General features: G+C 41.4%; 1 protein-coding gene across 1 annotated transcript in view; it reads left to right on the forward strand.

The window, feature by feature from the left end:
* Positions 1-16,750, forward strand: part of LOC116086553 (F-box-like/WD repeat-containing protein TBL1X) — a 166,882-nt gene that overhangs the window by 139,607 nt on the left and 10,525 nt on the right. Inside the window, exons 3-11 of the mRNA XM_031364762.1 lie at positions 5,691-5,804; positions 7,503-7,648; positions 10,255-10,516; positions 11,860-11,992; positions 12,343-12,484; positions 12,746-12,809; positions 12,917-13,014; positions 13,934-13,994; positions 14,452-14,573. Of these exons, the coding sequence (XP_031220622.1) occupies positions 5,747-5,804; positions 7,503-7,648; positions 10,255-10,516; positions 11,860-11,992; positions 12,343-12,484; positions 12,746-12,809; positions 12,917-13,014; positions 13,934-13,994; positions 14,452-14,573 (1,086 nt within the window). The 5' untranslated portion in view covers positions 5,691-5,746. The remainder of the gene's footprint in view (positions 1-5,690; positions 5,805-7,502; positions 7,649-10,254; positions 10,517-11,859; positions 11,993-12,342; positions 12,485-12,745; positions 12,810-12,916; positions 13,015-13,933; positions 13,995-14,451; positions 14,574-16,750) is intronic.

Here is a 16,750-nt window from a genome sequence, read left to right on the forward strand (position 1 = left end):
CCGCCTCCCAAGTGCTAGGATTAAAGGCGTGCGCCACCACCGCCCGGCATGCTTTTTCATATAAGCAGGCACACGTGGAGGCCAGAGGTCCATGTCCCGGGCTCTATTGCTTCTCCACATTTATTCTTTGAGTCTCACTGAACCTGAAGTTTGATCCTTTGCCAAGGCCTGCTAACCATCAAATCTGAGCTCTGCCTATCTCTGTGCCATAGTACTTGAGGTTACACACCAGCATGCCAATCCTTTACATAGATAGGTTCTGGGAATCTGAGTCAAGGTCCTCATGTTCACATAGTAGGCACTTTACCCACTGAGCCAACCCTCACCTGCTTTTTCTACATAACAATATCATAGTCATTTTCTCCTAAATATTGTTTTAATGGCTGCATATTATTCCACTATGTGTTGTGTATTGCTTCTCATCTTTTACTCATTTGCATAGTTTCCACAATTGGGATCAAACTATAAAATGCACAGTGGCCACCTTTTTGTATATTTCCTTCCCTTCTCCCATTGTTAATCCAATGTACAAACAAAGGAGGATCTATAGTAGAACAGGAAAGACATTTACAGAGAGAAGACCTTAAGTGTCATTGTATTAGTCTGTTGTCATGAGGAAATTTCCAAGGCTGACTGCTTATTAATGAAAAGAATTTTGTCTTAAAGTAGCTACCAATTTATGAAATGAAAATAAATTTAACTTAGAGACTAAAGATGTTATGGAGAAAAAAGCCAGGGACTTAAGAGCTGCTGAGACTAATACAGCAGAGAAATGAGCACCTTATGAAAAATTATTAAGTATTCATATATGCATGTAATGTGTTTGACTTTCCTGCTCTTGATGGAAGGGGTACATTGAAACCATTTTTCATCCTCTGGTTGACTGTCTTGGGTCCTCATGGAAATAGGACCCAGTCCTGAGACTCAGTAGATAATTCCTTTTACCTCAGACTCTTCCAGCATAAAAAACAGCATGCTAATAGCAGGAACAAGATACTTTCTTACCTCCCTGAGAAACACAGGCAGCTTGTCATGCCCATAAAAGTTCTCTGAATCATGGGACAAACTGTGAAAGGAGAATTTTTGCCATATAATGACGTGTCAGATGTATTACCCACACTAAAATGTGAATACCTTGCACCATCTTCTTCACTGCAGAACAAAACTGCCCTCTTGTGGCAAGTAATGAATTCGTTCTCTGTGTCCTTACAGCTGCACCATCTTTCTGAACTAGGGAAGTCTCAAGTTTCCATTTTGAAAGACACTGCATGGCAATTTAGATCTTGTTGATTTTGAACAACCCTCTTGTTTCCCCAAGAATAATAGCTATTGAATACTGTAAGCACACCTGAAAACTGGTAATAAATAAGTCACTTAACCATCTGTGGATACTGAACCTTGACCTGTTTTGTGAAGGAAAGGGAATTTCTGCAACCTTGAAGTCTTGGAAAGAAGAGAAACAAAAACAGCAGACATACTGTTCTCTTAATTTCTTGAGATCTCTAACCCAATTATTATTTCTGTTGACACTTATCTCTAGTGCAGGAGGTTCGGGGATGTCATCAACTTTTTGTTGTTGTTGTTCTGCAGAGCAGGGAAGGAGGGAGAGGGGATTGATTTAGTTGTGGCTTTAACTCCAGATGGGAATTAAGTTACTTTTATTATTTCCATTCTTGTACAGTCCCAACTCCAAAGACCTCACATCAACTACTTGAAGGTGTCTTTATTAGAAACTAGTTCAGGCAAGAAAATAAACTCAGATGAAACATCTTCCCTATTCTGTTTGGGGCTGGCATTTCTATGAGCATAGCAAATGTTCCTTTTTATTTGTTACCAGGAGGGTTACAAAACATTTCTTGGAGCCTCTCAGAGCTTCAAGCTGAAGTGGGTGCTGTCCTACTAATTGGTCATGTGTTAAGTGAGAGCTGGATTTCCACTTGTATGTGGCTGGAGATGGCCAATGTGGCTCTCTGCAGTGTTGTTTTCTTTCCTGAGTGACAATCACTGGTGTGACCTATTATAGAAAACCGAGTCCGAGTTTGTGATAACTGTGGTATGCTTTTCTTACTTATTCACATGATCCCCTTGGGTAATTTTAGTAACATTTTTAGAGTTGTTGGATAATAATACTGACTAACATGAATGGATTATCTGTCTCATACCTTCTATCCACAAGACTCAGAGAGTATTGTGGAAGAAGAGGTGCAAAGACCATAAATGCCAGTGGTTGGGGGACTATTGCAAAATAGTATCTTCTGGGCATGATCACTGAACTCACAGATTTCTAGTAGTTGTTGCCTGTTCAAGATCAAGGCAGTCACTATTCCAGCATGGATGGGAGAGGGATTCACAAGGCCCCACCCCTAGCTGAGGAGCTATTGACACTTGATGGATACTGAGGGTGGTGACGGAGATTCAGATTTCTTTAAGGGTAGGTTGCCCATTCTCCAATGGATGGCCCGATGTCCATGCATATATGGGCAGCAATAACTGTATGGACTCTATGGGTTATAAAAAGAGGACATGGGGCTAGAGAGATGGCTCCTGGCTGCTCTTCCAGAGAACCTGGGTCTAATTCCTGACATATATGCACCATCCCCTAACTGTAACTTAAATCTCAGGGAATCTGGGCTTTGTGGATACTGACCTACATGCCTGCAATATATTCTATACAGTTTTTAATGAAAAGGGGTAAAGATGATATGGCGGATAGAGTCCAGCAGTTACAAGCACTTGCTGCGGTTCTGCTCCAGCATCCAGATGGCAGCTCACAACAGTCCGTACTCTAGTTTTGGAGGATATGATGCCATCTCCTGGTTTCTGCAAGTACTGCACACACCTGGTACATATACCTATGTGCAGGCAAAACACTTGTATAAAATTAAGTCTTGTAAAAAAAGGGGGGGGGATGAGATTGGAAATCCCCTAGAGTTGAAGGTACAGGAAGTTATGAGCTGCCTGGTGTGGGTGCTAACACAAGCAGTATGTACTCTTAACCACTGAACTGTCTCACCAGCCCCTTATTTCCTATGTGTTTAAGATGAGTGGTCTTCAGAATATATTTCAGAGTCTCCCGTTTACTACCTTCCATGATCTAGCCTGGAAAATAATACTAAAATGTATAGTTTACTTGTTTTGGTAAGACCCATTTTTTCAAATTGTTTTCTTTCTGTCACTCTAATAACCCAATATGACTTCTGCCACCCCATTACCTGGTCATAACAAGTTGTTGATAGAAAAATCAGATGTTTGCAGCGGTATGGGATGTGGAGAAACCCTGAGACTGTAAGCCTATCACTGCAGCTAAGAATTTCATCATTATGACAATACTCAGCCTTACCAAGTCTGCTGGTGTGCTCAGGCCCCAGTATTTTTCTACACATATGATTACATTTTCTAATTTCTTTAAGTTAAATTTTTATTAGCTTTGAATGTAAATTTATAGCTATTTACTGAGTCTCTATTTCTTCCCTCTAAGGCACCAAGTAGAAGTCACAGGTCATATTTTTGTGGCAGTGTTTGCAAAAATACATTAGTATCAGTAAAGGAAGATAAGTGTTTTTATATATGTATTGTATTAGTTTTGTGAAAGATTCATACATGTATGCAATGTATTTTCTTCTCACTAATTCATCAGACTTAACTGGTTGGTGTAGCACAGTCATTTCCATGAGATTCTCTCTGTCCCCACATATTCCCTGCATCTCTTTACTTTTCTTGGAGCCCTGACACAGAAATAATGTCAAGGTGATGTATGTTGACCTCACTTGACCCTACACCTGTTCAATAGCTGTGGGGCTTCTCATATCATGTATGTAGAGTCACCTTTAAGTTTATGGTGAAGACCCCTTAAAACTTGTTAGACCCCTTAAAACACTGTGGTGCATTATTTCCCCAGGACCATACTTGTCATTCTTCCAAGGAAGGCTTGACATCACTACCAGTCTGCTCAGGTGTCTTCTGTATGGTAAAGTACTGATCCAGCCACATCTGCCTATGTCTGTTCAGGGTTCCATGTGTGCAGGGTTCCATTACCACACACATTCTGAATTATAATGCACTGTAGTCTCACTGACTAAATACAAAGTCAGCTGATTGTAGTCTCTGTTGACCCTGAATCTGGCTTTCCTGGTATGATTCATATCCTGACCCTAAAATATATGTCAGCTTTTCTCTTTTGGAAAAACATTTTGCCTGGAAGATACACGTATGTGTGTGTGTGTGTGTGTGTGTGTGTGTATAGATATCTTAATAAGATATAAAATATATCTCATATATTTATATATAATATATGTGTATATTATATATAAATATCTTGCACACAAATTCCTAGTTGTATTTCTGTTTCTATGATAATGTACCCTGGCAAAAAAACAGCTTAAGAGGGTTTGTTTTGCTTACAATTTCATGATACAGTCCATCATCAAGGAGAAGTCAAGACAAGAGCTTGAAGCAGATAGTTCACAGGAAAGAGCCAGAGAGAATGTGAATGTGTGTGTGTGTTCAGCTTGCTTTTTCTATATTCATACACTCAGGACCCAGCTCCACCTGGGTGCCACTCAGGTGGGCTGGGCTTTCTCTTATCAATTAACACTATCAAGACATTTGAGGTCTGTGGTTTATGCTGTGGCAGGATGCCGAGTTGATGTCTGAGATCCCAGCTACATCAGAGGGCTTTATCCTGGTCCATGGTTCTACTGTTTGTGGTGTGTTGATATCACAAATCATGTCAAAACCCATAATCTATATTCCCAAGATCTTTAAAGAACAAATAAGCCACTTTCACAGAGATATTGATGACTACAGATACATAGTTGAGAAAAAAGGACATAGAAGACAACCCCCTTTCCTCAATAGTAAGAGCCTAGACAGGAAGCCATAGGGAGAACTCTTAAAACTATGATAGGATGCTGAGGTATTGCCCTCCACAGTAGATAACTTCTGGCAGGAATGCAGGAAGGTAAGGACTCACTTGTCTCCATTTAGGGAACAGGCCACTGAGGCTTTGACCTCACTCTAGTTAATCTAGAAATAATACAAATTGCATTTTTTTTTTTTGCTGGGGGTGTAACAAGGATGGGGGCTTGGACAGGGGAAGACTAGAAAATGAACGTGATAGTGGTGTATGATTCAAAATCTCCAAATAGTCATTAAAAATATGTTGAAAAAAAAAGATACTCCTTCACAGACATGGCCATAGGCCAGCCTGATCTAGATGGTCCTTCATCAAGTCTCTTCTCAGGCCACTCTCGATTATGTCAAGTTGACAAACCAACTCTCTCTCTCTCTCTCTCTCTCTCTCTCTCTCTCTCTCTCTCTCTCTCTCTCACACACACACACACACACACACACACACACACACATACACACACACATTCATGTGTATACAAATGACAAACCAACTTTCATACACACACGTATTTATATGTTCATGTTATATGTATATACACTACATCTATCTGTCTTGTATAATACAATATGATGGTAATTGGTCAACCCATAATATGTATATGATGCTGTATTTAAATCATCTCAAAGGGGTATAGCTCAGTAGTAGAGCACTTGCCTAACATACATAAGACCCTGAATCTGTCCCTAGCAACCCCCACACACACACACAATACACACACATTCAGTAGACAAATACACACAATATATTCAAAATGGTGTTTTGGATGTTTTTCTAACAGAGGGTGGCTCACACTTGATCGAGACGAAGACCTCATCGCCGAAAGGTGAGGCTAAGATGAGCATTACCAGCGACGAGGTGAACTTTCTGGTATATCGCTACCTCCAGGAATCAGGTAACCAACTTTCTTTTCTGTAGGAAGTTCATTTTAAATATGTTTTGGACAAAACAGTTGACTATCAGTGCAAGCCAGACTATCGGATCATCAAAAAGGCCTAAGGATACTCTTTGTAAGAGTGTTAAAGGGACGAGAAGTGGTTTGGAAGGCACTTCATTCCTCAGTTGGAGTGTGGGGAGAGCATGATCTTTCTTCTCATGACAGGAAATCAGTCAAGAGCAGGTGAGCCAGGTGTGATGACACTCACCTTTAACGCTAGCACTTGGGAGACAGAGAGAGTGGATCTCTGAGTTCAAGGCTGCCCTGCCCTAGTCTACAGAGTGAGTGGTACCTTGTCAAAATGTTGCATCAAGGTATAAAATGGTTAAAAGGCTAGACATATATGTCTCCTGTTGGCAAAATAGTCTTTGTGGGTAGCTGTTGGGTTCAAAGAACCTCAAGTGGGGCAAAATGCTATTTTGTCATGGTCTAACGTGATTTCCTCAATGAGCAATTTTAGTTTTCAAGTTAAAAAAAATTTAATTCTCAAAACCTGAAGATATTTAAAATCTACAAAATGATACTAATGAAAACCTACCCTTGTACCTACCCATGCAACAAGCCACTTCAGTCCAATAGGGAACCCTCTTTGTTCACTTCCCTTGTGGAGAATTGAAGTCTCTGGTGAAGCTGTTGGCAAGTATTTCCTTCTGTAGGTTGTGAGGGTCAGTTCTATGCCTTTCCTAGCTTTGGTGGCCTATTGATAACCTTTGGCATTTCATCATCTTGGTCCTGATATCCAAATGTGTCCACATTTTCTTTTACATAGAAAAGGCCATATTGGTCTCAGCACACTTATTTTAATAAATTATATCTGCAATAAACCTATTTTCAAATGGTTATACTTTGAGATATAATGTGTCCCCACCTTCTTGAGTTGCATGTGTAGTTCTTTTAGTTAACTTTCTTTCACTGTGACCAAATACCTTGAGCAAATGAAATTAAAGGAGGAAATGGGTTTTTCTGGCTTTCAGAAGTCCATGGTTGCTGTGGTCCTGTTCTTTTGGGTCTGTGGTGTGGGAGAACATCATGGTGTTGTATATGGCACAGTAAATTAGCTTGCTTCATAGCAGCCAGGAAGCAAAGAGAGAAAAATGGAAATGGGTGGGGGAGTCTCCAATATCCCCTTTAAGGTTATATCCTTGGTGACCTGATTTCTTCCTATTAGGCCTTACTTCTTAAAGACTCTATCACCACTCAGTTGTACCACTGGCTTGTCACTCAAGTCTTTAGCATATGGGCCTTTGGGGGACACATCACAGCTAAACTACACTTCTCAATGTAATATTTGAATCAACTCCTATTAAACCCGTATTATGTTGAAAATGGCAGTCAAAATATATCTAAAGGCTGTGGAGATGGTCTGATAGGTAAAGTGTTTGCTCTGCAAGGATGTGAATCTGTGTTCAATTCCCCACCTCCCATGTAAAAGCCATACTTTGCCATCAAAGTATTTCTAATCATATACCAGCCCTAGTCCTTATTTCTGTGTGCCTCCTGTTCTCCCTGCCTGCTCAACCCTATCCAGAACCCGAACTTCCATTGTACAGCCTTCCCCAAGCCCCTCAGCACCCACACAGCTCCATGTTCACATCTCCAACCCACATTTCCCTCCCTACTTGGCTCTCACCTGCCTCTGCTTCCCTCTTCCTGCAGGTTTTTCCCACTCCGCCTTCACGTTTGGGATTGAAAGCCACATAAGCCAGTCCAACATCAATGGTACACTAGTGCCACCGGCTGCCCTAATCTCCATTCTTCAGAAAGGACTGCAGTATGTGGAGGCGGAGATCAGCATCAACGAGGTATGTTCATTCTTGAGAATATGGCAGAGTTCCAGATTCCCCTAGCAAATCTCAGAAGAATGTGTATTGATCCCTGTACACAGGTGTGGCGTCCATCCTAAGGTATCTGGGGAAAAGTGGAAGCTACAAACAGGACACTGCACCATCAGTAAGCTTTGGATGCCCCCTTGTGCAGGTTTGAAAAATCACAAGGTGTTGACTGATGAAAACAACCAATTCATTCTTACAAAGACTTTCATCTACTTTGTTCCAGGGCTTTGCATGAGCAGACAAGCTCTCTTTCTGATTTCCCAGGGCAGATTGCTCAAAGCGGGACCTTACTGAATGCTCAGAGAGAGTCTTTATTTTCTGTCAGACTTACAGGGCATAACCAGAGGGAAAGTTGAAGAACATTTCACACTCAAACCATTTCTCTGGCTCCTACATTCTCTCTCTGTCCTCCCCTTCCTCCATGTTCCCTGTCTGAGCCTTGGAGCAAGTGATAGAGTTGTTCATTTAGAGCTGCATATTCAATGGTCCTTCATTTCCAGCACTTTTACTACTTATAAGTCTCTGGTGAGCACCACACACTACAAAAAAAGAAAAAGCTTCTCTGACCAAAGCAAATAGCAGCACTAATCTATGGGCTTAAACATGGTTATTTAGAATTTGATAGGCACTCCATGTCCATTTAGCAAAACCATAGCAGTATCTTGCCCAACCACCTGCTTTTGGCCATGTTTACAGAACCAGATACAAATTCCCACTTGTGGATCAGTTCTCAAAGACAATCAAAAAGCAGTTTTTAATTACCCTCAACATCCAGGTCGCTGTTATATCAGTGGACACATGTTACCTGGCAGATTGGTGGTACAAGGTATGTGGAGTTCACAGCTGAGTGATGATTCTTTTATAGTCTATGGCTTTAGCTATACATGCAAGATATCTCTGTTCATACTCTATTTTATTTTTTTAACTTAAAAATAACAAGTTTTATTACTGCTTTTTAATACATAACTTCAATTGACCCACTCCAATACATACCATCCCTCTCCTCTGAACCTGATCAACCATTAGAAATGTCTTACCCAGACTGTTTTCCTGCTTTGTTCTCTTTTAACTTTAAGAATTATCCTTCTGAACACAAGAATAGTGTCTGATTTCTATTTCTCTCATCATGCAAGAGGCTTTTGTTTGTCTAGGGGTAAATACTCTTTGTTATGTGTTTCCAAGAATTAAAAAAAGAATTCAGATGTTGTGGTATTTTTATTATGTTGACAGTAGTCTACTTCTTTTTCTAGTCATTTGTTAAGTTTTATTTTATGTGTGTGTTTGCTTTGCCTGTATGCATGTCCCTGGGTTTCTGGTGCCTGCAACAGCCAGAATAGGACTTGAGGTTGCCCAAAATTGGAGTTACTGGTGTTTGTGTGCTACTGTACGGATGCTGAGAACTTTACCCAGGTCATCTAGAAGAACAACTAGTACTCTTAACTGCTGAAACATCTCCCCAGCCACATGACCATGTTTTGTGACACTGTTTGCTGTATCTCTCTATGAAAGAAAAAAATGACATGAAAGGATCAAGATTTATCATCAACCTTGGCCACTCATGGCCAGAATCCAGGGCCAAGTGGCTGATAAGTGATACTGAATGTATTGTCGTATTACTTTTCCTGGCTTTTACATTGTATTATAATTTTAAAAGAAAAACAAACAAAAAAATTCACCAGGGCAAATTGTTGTTTAGGTAGTATTCAGCCAAAACTTGTGACTCTCCATTTCTGAGGTAATTGAAGTTTAGAGCATATGCGAACATGGTTTTTCATCCAACAGACAGCCTGGAGGCATGTAGACATTCATGATTCAAGTATTTGGAGTGTTTCCTGAGGAAAGAACTTCCTGTATTTTTTAAGGATATGTGGAAATGTTTTTGTGGTAGGTGGGAACCAGACAAAGTACAGTTTTTTTTTAATGCACTTTAGAATGAAGATAACCTATTGCCTGGTTGCATCATGTTGATAGGACCCAGGTACCGAAGTCTTATTCTGAATGGTGCAGTTGTCTTTATTTTGGGTTCATTGTTCCTTCATTGTTAATGATAGTTGTTGCAAAGATTCCTGATCTGGTAATAGCATCCATTCAGGGTTGCCATCTGTCTCAGCACTACACCTTTGTGGCTGGGTGATGCTCAGAGGAAGGATTTCCAGTGCACCTGAAGATGGTGAGCAGCATGACCTGCCTCTGCTCAGTAGATGACAATGTAAATCTATGCTCCCAGTGTTGACAACTGAAAATGCCTCTGCCACATTGACACTTGTCCTTCAAGGAGGCAATTCTACCCTACTGGTTGAATAACCACTACATTGATGGTAGCAAGTTTTGTCATAGGATAAAAGTAACCCTGTTCAGATACCCATAATACCCAAATTTAGCTAGACATGTATGAAATCACTAAGGATGGTCTTCTACTGCTAGCTCTCCATGAATGGTCCTCCTCATCCACTTCCCCATCCCTCTTTGCCTTCTAACCTTGTCTCACCACAATATCCCTTGCACCTTGTTCCTAGTCCACTCCAGCTTCTCTGATCTGTGGTAGCTGATGGGTAACTGTGGCCTTGCTTTCCTAGGATGGCACGGTATTTGATGGGCGTCCCATTGAGTCCCTATCGTTAATTGATGCTGTGATGCCCGATGTGGTACAGACAAGACAGCAAGCTTTTCGGGAGAAACTCGCCCAGCAGCAAGCCAATGCAGCAGCTGCAGCGGCAGCAGCCGCAGCCACAGCCACAAGTACAGCGGCCACAACACCAGCAGCTGCTGCTCAGCAAAACCCACCAAAGAATGGAGAAGCCACCGTGAATGGGGAAGAAAATGGAGCCCATGCAATAAGTAAGTGGAGGGTGCTCTGGTCTTCAAGGGGTCATGTTTTGTTGTTGTTGTTTTGTTTTCTCTTGATATATGTATAGTTGAAAGGATGCTTAAAGTGTGGCCTGCTGTCAATCTGTTTAATTGCTTTCTGGGCTTTGTTTCCTTTTTGTCCACAAGATCTTCATCTTTGACTTTACTGGCCTCCCTTGGTTACAGGAAATTTTGTACTTGTGTGAATGTCCATATCACAAGGGGAGCTTCCATAAGTGTATCTGTTGTGGTGCTCTTCAATCCCACTACTTCACTAGTGTCCCGTCCTCAGGTTCTTAAACTCAATTTTGCTATAATCAGCAAGCCAAGGTAATTTCAAGGGCAGCAGCCCCAGACATGGGACATTATATTGCTTTATCATTGCAAACTCCCAGAATGTTGACCGCTATCAGGTAATTCTTCAGAGTCAGAGCAGGTAAGACTGTGTCCACATTAGCCCTGCACCTGGACGGAGCAGAGGTGAACACATGCCTTAATGTATATTGGCAGCTCACATGCAGAGAGGGATTGTTTTATGTGCATCCACAGCTCTTCAGTTGTTCATGGTGCTTCCTATAGGCTTAACCCCTGGTGCTACCTACTGAGGTTTAGGATTTCCACACTGTTCCTCGGGCCTGGTGCAGTTGGGGTCCCAACCCTAGACTTCACAATCTGCTACTGCAAATTAGCTTCTCCTTATTGCTGCTGCAATGGATAAGGTTGCTGTGGTCAGAAGACAACCTTCAGGAGGTGGTTCTTTTTCTCCACCCTTGGGGCATTAAACTCAGGTCATCAGTCTTCCAGGACTGGCTGAGCCATCTCATTGGGCTTCTTGTGTGATTCTCTTGAGGGTGGTGGTAGAGTTAGCTTTTTGTTCCTGTAATGCCATACCTGAAGCAACTAGTTTATAAGGGGAAAAAAAGGAGTATTACTTCAGCTCACGGGCGATGCATACATACGGGCATGACCATGTGGACATTGAGATGGAAATGCAAGGTGGAAGGGCATCATGGAAGAAAAAGAAGTCAGAGCTGACTGCAAATGACTAACAGTGACTACCCACTAGAAACCACTTCTTAAAGGTCCCATCACCTGCTGTCATATCCCCATGTGGGCATCAAGCTTCCAGAACACTTTGGAACAAATACATGGCATAGCCCTGTCAAAACAAAAACACAAATGTGCACCAAACTGCAGAAATGCCCACTTTTTACCATCATTGGATGTAGTGTGACTTTGATATGTACAAACAAAGTATTTTTAAAACAGTAGTGCCTAAGGCTGTATTTTTAATGGGTCAGTGGACCATGTACATTTTCATGTTTGCTTGGTAGATAATCACTCAAAGCCAATGGAAATAGATGGAGACGTTGAAATTCCACCGAGTAAAGCCACAGTCCTTCGAGGCCATGAGTCTGAGGTCTTCATTTGTGCCTGGAATCCTGTTAGTGACCTACTTGCTTCTGGGTAAGAATTTGGGATAGGATAACATGTAGGTGTGCATTCTTTTCTATAGAGTTCTGCCTTGAGGAAAGTGCACTGCTTTGTCAGATTTTTCCTAATAAACAAAGACTGAGGAACAGGCTGCTTTGTGCTTTCTGTACTGTGGGAAAGACGGTGGTCCAAGCCATTTCTCTGTTTGGTGGGGAGTAAGACAAACACATCTCAAGTCAGTAAGTAGAAGAGATGGGTGAGAAAGAAACTGAGCAAGAGAGGTAGAAAAGACAGGGGCACATGCTAATAATGTGAGACCTACCCCCACATTAGTCACACTTTCCCCTTGAGCCAGAGTCAAATGATCTATGTTGGTTTTACAGATCTGGAGACTCCACTGCGAGGATATGGAACCTTAATGAGAACAGCAATGGGGGCTCTACACAGCTTGTGCTGAGGCACTGTATACGTGAAGGCGGACATGATGTTCCCAGTAATAAGGATGTCACTTCATTGGACTGGAATGTAAGCTTCTACCATCAGTGTGTTGAGATGAAGCCTGTGCAAACTCAAAGAGGCAGATAGTTCTTTGTCTTTGCTCCCACATTGGGGTACTGGTACCAGGGGCTCATGATCAGATCTTGGTGGAAAGACAGCAGCCTGGGGGGTGTGAAGTTGTCCCCATTGTCATGAACTTGTGTTGCCTCTGTCACACAGCCCCATGTAGGAAGGAGGCCCAGGAAAGTACCCAGATACTAATGTGTTTTGTCTTTTTCTGTCCCCAAGAGCGATGGAACACTGTTGGCAACAGGTTCCTATGATGGTTTTGCAAGAATATGGACAGAAGATGGTAAGTTTTGCATTCCTCATCTGTGTTAAGTAAGAAGGACTTGATTTGTGATCCTAGAGTGAACAGTGGGTAACTGAAGTCACCTTGTCTGTGTTTTCCCATCTCAGGTAACCTAGCCAGCACCTTAGGTCAACATAAAGGCCCCATCTTTGCCTTGAAGTGGAATAAAAAGGGGAATTATATTTTGAGTGCTGGTGTAGACAAGGTGAGTGAATGTCAAATTTAAATACATCCCTTTAATATGTGGATGTGGGTTTATTTTTTTGTCTGTTGGCTTCCTTGGTAAAATAACTCTTTTAGTCTGTTTATTTCTCTGGTTTGATCTTACTGCTGACTTTTGAACAAGGAATCACCTCATACATTTACATCTGTAGACCTTCATGCAGAATGTGCTTTCAGTCCTGTGATGGAAAGAGGTTTATAAAAAGTATTCGGTTGTGGATGTTTCTGGGTTGACTTTTATCCATTGAGCAATTTTTAGTCACAGACTGTTTTTTCCTCCCCTAGCTCCACCTTTTCTCACCTGATAAACCACTGCTTCCCACTGTAGATGGCAGAATTCTCTGAGACCTGATACAGGGCAAACTTCACAGAAACTCATGGAGCTGACTTACAGTTTGAATTTTTTTCAATCCATACTTTGGATTTTTGGGCTGTTCCACCTGCTCTCCCAGTTCATAGAGTGACAGGGGATTGTTAGGAATGCTCATTTCTATAGCACTTCTTTTGGAACAATATCCAAAGGGCAAGCAGATGTGCCTTCTTACCTGTTACTTAATGGTTTGCTGGGTTTGGGAGCTAAGGGGGAATTTTGGTAGGTTTCCCACATGTATTAGTGAAGGCTGCTGTGTACCAGTTGCTCTCATTAATGTGGCATCCATATTACTGAGTGTGAAATGCACAGTGTACATGGACTTAGATCAGAAATATAGAAGTGACATGTTATATGTATATTTTACACTATTGCATGTATAAATGATACAAGTTCAGCTATATATAGGCATAAAATATGTTGTTAAATTAATTTTTAGAAGGAAAGGGGGCTAGTTGTCTTTTCTGATACAAGACATTCTAGATAATTGTTCTTTAAGAAGAATAACTTTCCCTCTGTTTGCGGAATACAGACAACAATAATTTGGGACGCTCACACAGGAGAAGCAAAACAACAGTTTCCTTTTCATTCAGGTAGGTTTACTGTTGTGGTTATGTAGAGGTGGACCCAAGTTTTTTTTTTTTTTTTTTTTTACTTATTTAAGCTTGTGTGATACTGTCTAAGAGCAGAGAAGTGTCAACACATTGGGACTTTGGACAACTGTGAAATATAGTATTGGAAGTAAGAAAATAGGTGGCCTAGCAAAAAATAACTGGTACCTCCCCTTTATCCATAACTAGGGCCTATCCTTGAGGGCTTTTTCATTTCATAGAAAGGTGGCAGTCTCCAGGAGCATCTTACAAATTGGAAGGAGAGAGTCTTTAAGGTCTTTGAAGGATGGTTTTCATGGTGTCAATATAGCTGATTTACACTAGGAGTGGTATTCATGGTCACTAGACTCCTGGGGATGCTTTTGTCTGCATCACCGAGCTCTATATTCAGTTAATCAATCAAGCAAATGTCCTTCCTCTCTTTCCTCCTGCTTTGCAGCACCTGCCCTTGATGTGGACTGGCAGAACAACACTACTTTTGCCTCATGCAGCACAGACATGTGCATTCATGTGTGCAGACTTGGATGTGATCGCCCAGTCAAAACCTTCCAAGGACATACTGTAAGTAGCAGTTCTGATGCTCAGGCTTGGGGATTGTGAGAGTGTGGTGTGTATCATTTCAGTGCCAGCATTAAAAATTAACTTTACATCAGAGACTACTTGTTCAGCAGCACCTTATGACTTCTGTGACTGTCCTGGTGGTAGAATTAACCCAGCTGTGGTCAGTGGTTCTGGGAATATGTCAGAGTAGCTACCAGCTAACCCTCTCTTTGTTCTGTCCTGAACCTGTTTCTTTTCTAACCCCAGTCTGTTTCCCAGCTTTTAATAGGGGCATATGTTTTAAGTCTGATTTCTCTTGTTCCTGCTTAGACTTTACCTCTCTCATAGCCTGCCTCCTGGTTCCATAAATGGGTCTCACCAATACTGATTGCTCTGAGCAGAGGTCTACCTACATGGCTGTGAACATGCTGCATCCTGAGACCTGTGTGTAGGTTCTGGTTGCTTCTCTGGAAGTTTGGTTGAGATGCAGAAAGATGGCAAGAGAAAATTCTGCTCCCAGGAAGGAATTTGTGTCTCCATGGGGAATTGTGATGGGTCAGCTGGGGATAGATAGGTCATGGAGAAGTCTGCCTGTGAGTTTTCTCTACATCTATAGTTGGAAACATATACACTATCTCCCTTATACTTGAGCTCACAGATAGGCATACACACACACACACACACACACACACACACACACACACACCCCTTCTATGCTCTGTGATCATGACCTTTGTCTCCTTTTGATCACAGAGAACCTGCTCCTTGGATTCCCAGCTTTTTCCAGTTTCATACTTTGCAAAACTTGGTGTCCTTACAAGTGGGATTAGCCACAACATTGATAAGTGTGAAATATTTAGAATATAATCTGGTGTGTGAAGTTGTTAGGCCAATACAGCTGGCTTGATAGTGGAGGCAGTTAATAGCAGTAGTATTCTCAAGACTCCTCTGAGGAAGCCCTTCTATCCTTCCATCTGCTCCTCTATCCTTCCCTCTACCCTTGCTCTGCATGCTATCCCTGCCAATATGGCAGAGCTGCAGGTAATTCTTTATATAAACACATCCCCTTCTCCTTTTCCCACCTGAAGCCTTTCTCCTCCAGTCTTGGAGTCTCTAGTACTCAGAAAGCAAGAAAACCTGGCGGTTTCCTTGTTGTATGCCCCCCTCCCCCAACCAGCTTGATGAATCATTAAGTTTGGGCTTACTTATAGGAATTTGGGTGAGGGGTTACTTACAGAAGTAAAAATGACTCAAAGAGCGCTGAATCACCAAATCTCACCCCACCATGGATGACAGCTCATAAAAGCTGGAAACCTAGAGCATACTGCATACACGTGGGCCCTTTTCTGTGTGGTCCAGTTGGTTAGGTAGCTTGTCTTATCTTTGTTTCTTCTAGAAAGTTCAGCTGGCCTCTACTTCTTCCAGGCAGCTGTGCTTGTCTGAGAGTGACTTAACAGTCTTTTCTGCTTATACACACATTTGTGGTAGGAGTTGGAGGATTAGTGAATCTGGTCAGTTTTAGGGACTTTCTGAAGTTTTTGGGTTTTTTTTGTTTTTGTTTTTTTGGTTTTGTTTGTTTGTTTGTTTGTTTTTTGAGTTGCTCACTTCCTGTTTTAATGAGCTTCTCTATAGTATTCATCTCACAACTCCCTGAAAATATCCTGCCTTAAAACGTTTCCCTTCAAAATGGAAGCTTTTAATTTCAGAGGAAACTGCCACTCAGCACAGATCCACAAGAAGATGGATTTTATTTTTCAATGCCTTTTCCTAACTATAGCTCCTGATGTAGTTTCCCTGCACATATGAATTGCTTGTGTATGTCTTTTTGCCTTTGAATGGTTTTACCTTCTATCTGTCTCTGCTATTTTTCTATCTAAACCTTTATCTTTACCTCATCCAACAAGGTACAAGTATATCAACAGAATGAAGAGAAACTGTTATATTAAAAGCACATAGGAAAGAGATGATCAAAGTCTACTTTTTAAAATAGCTTATAATACTCGAGTCTAACAGAATAGTTCCAGGCCATCCTGGGGTGCATAAAGAGCTCCTGGCTTGCCTATGCTACATGAGACACTGTCTTAAGCAGCAATAAATAGTAACTGATTTGACTAGCTCTGTTTATTGTATGCAAATTATTCATTTGGCTTCCTTAATAAGGAATTTTTTTCCCTAAGGAAGTATGGATGAGAGTGTGG

This window comes from Mastomys coucha, chromosome X (genome assembly GCF_008632895.1).
Source record: "Mastomys coucha isolate ucsf_1 chromosome X, UCSF_Mcou_1, whole genome shotgun sequence".
In the NCBI taxonomy this organism is placed as follows: domain Eukaryota; kingdom Metazoa; phylum Chordata; class Mammalia; order Rodentia; family Muridae; genus Mastomys; species Mastomys coucha.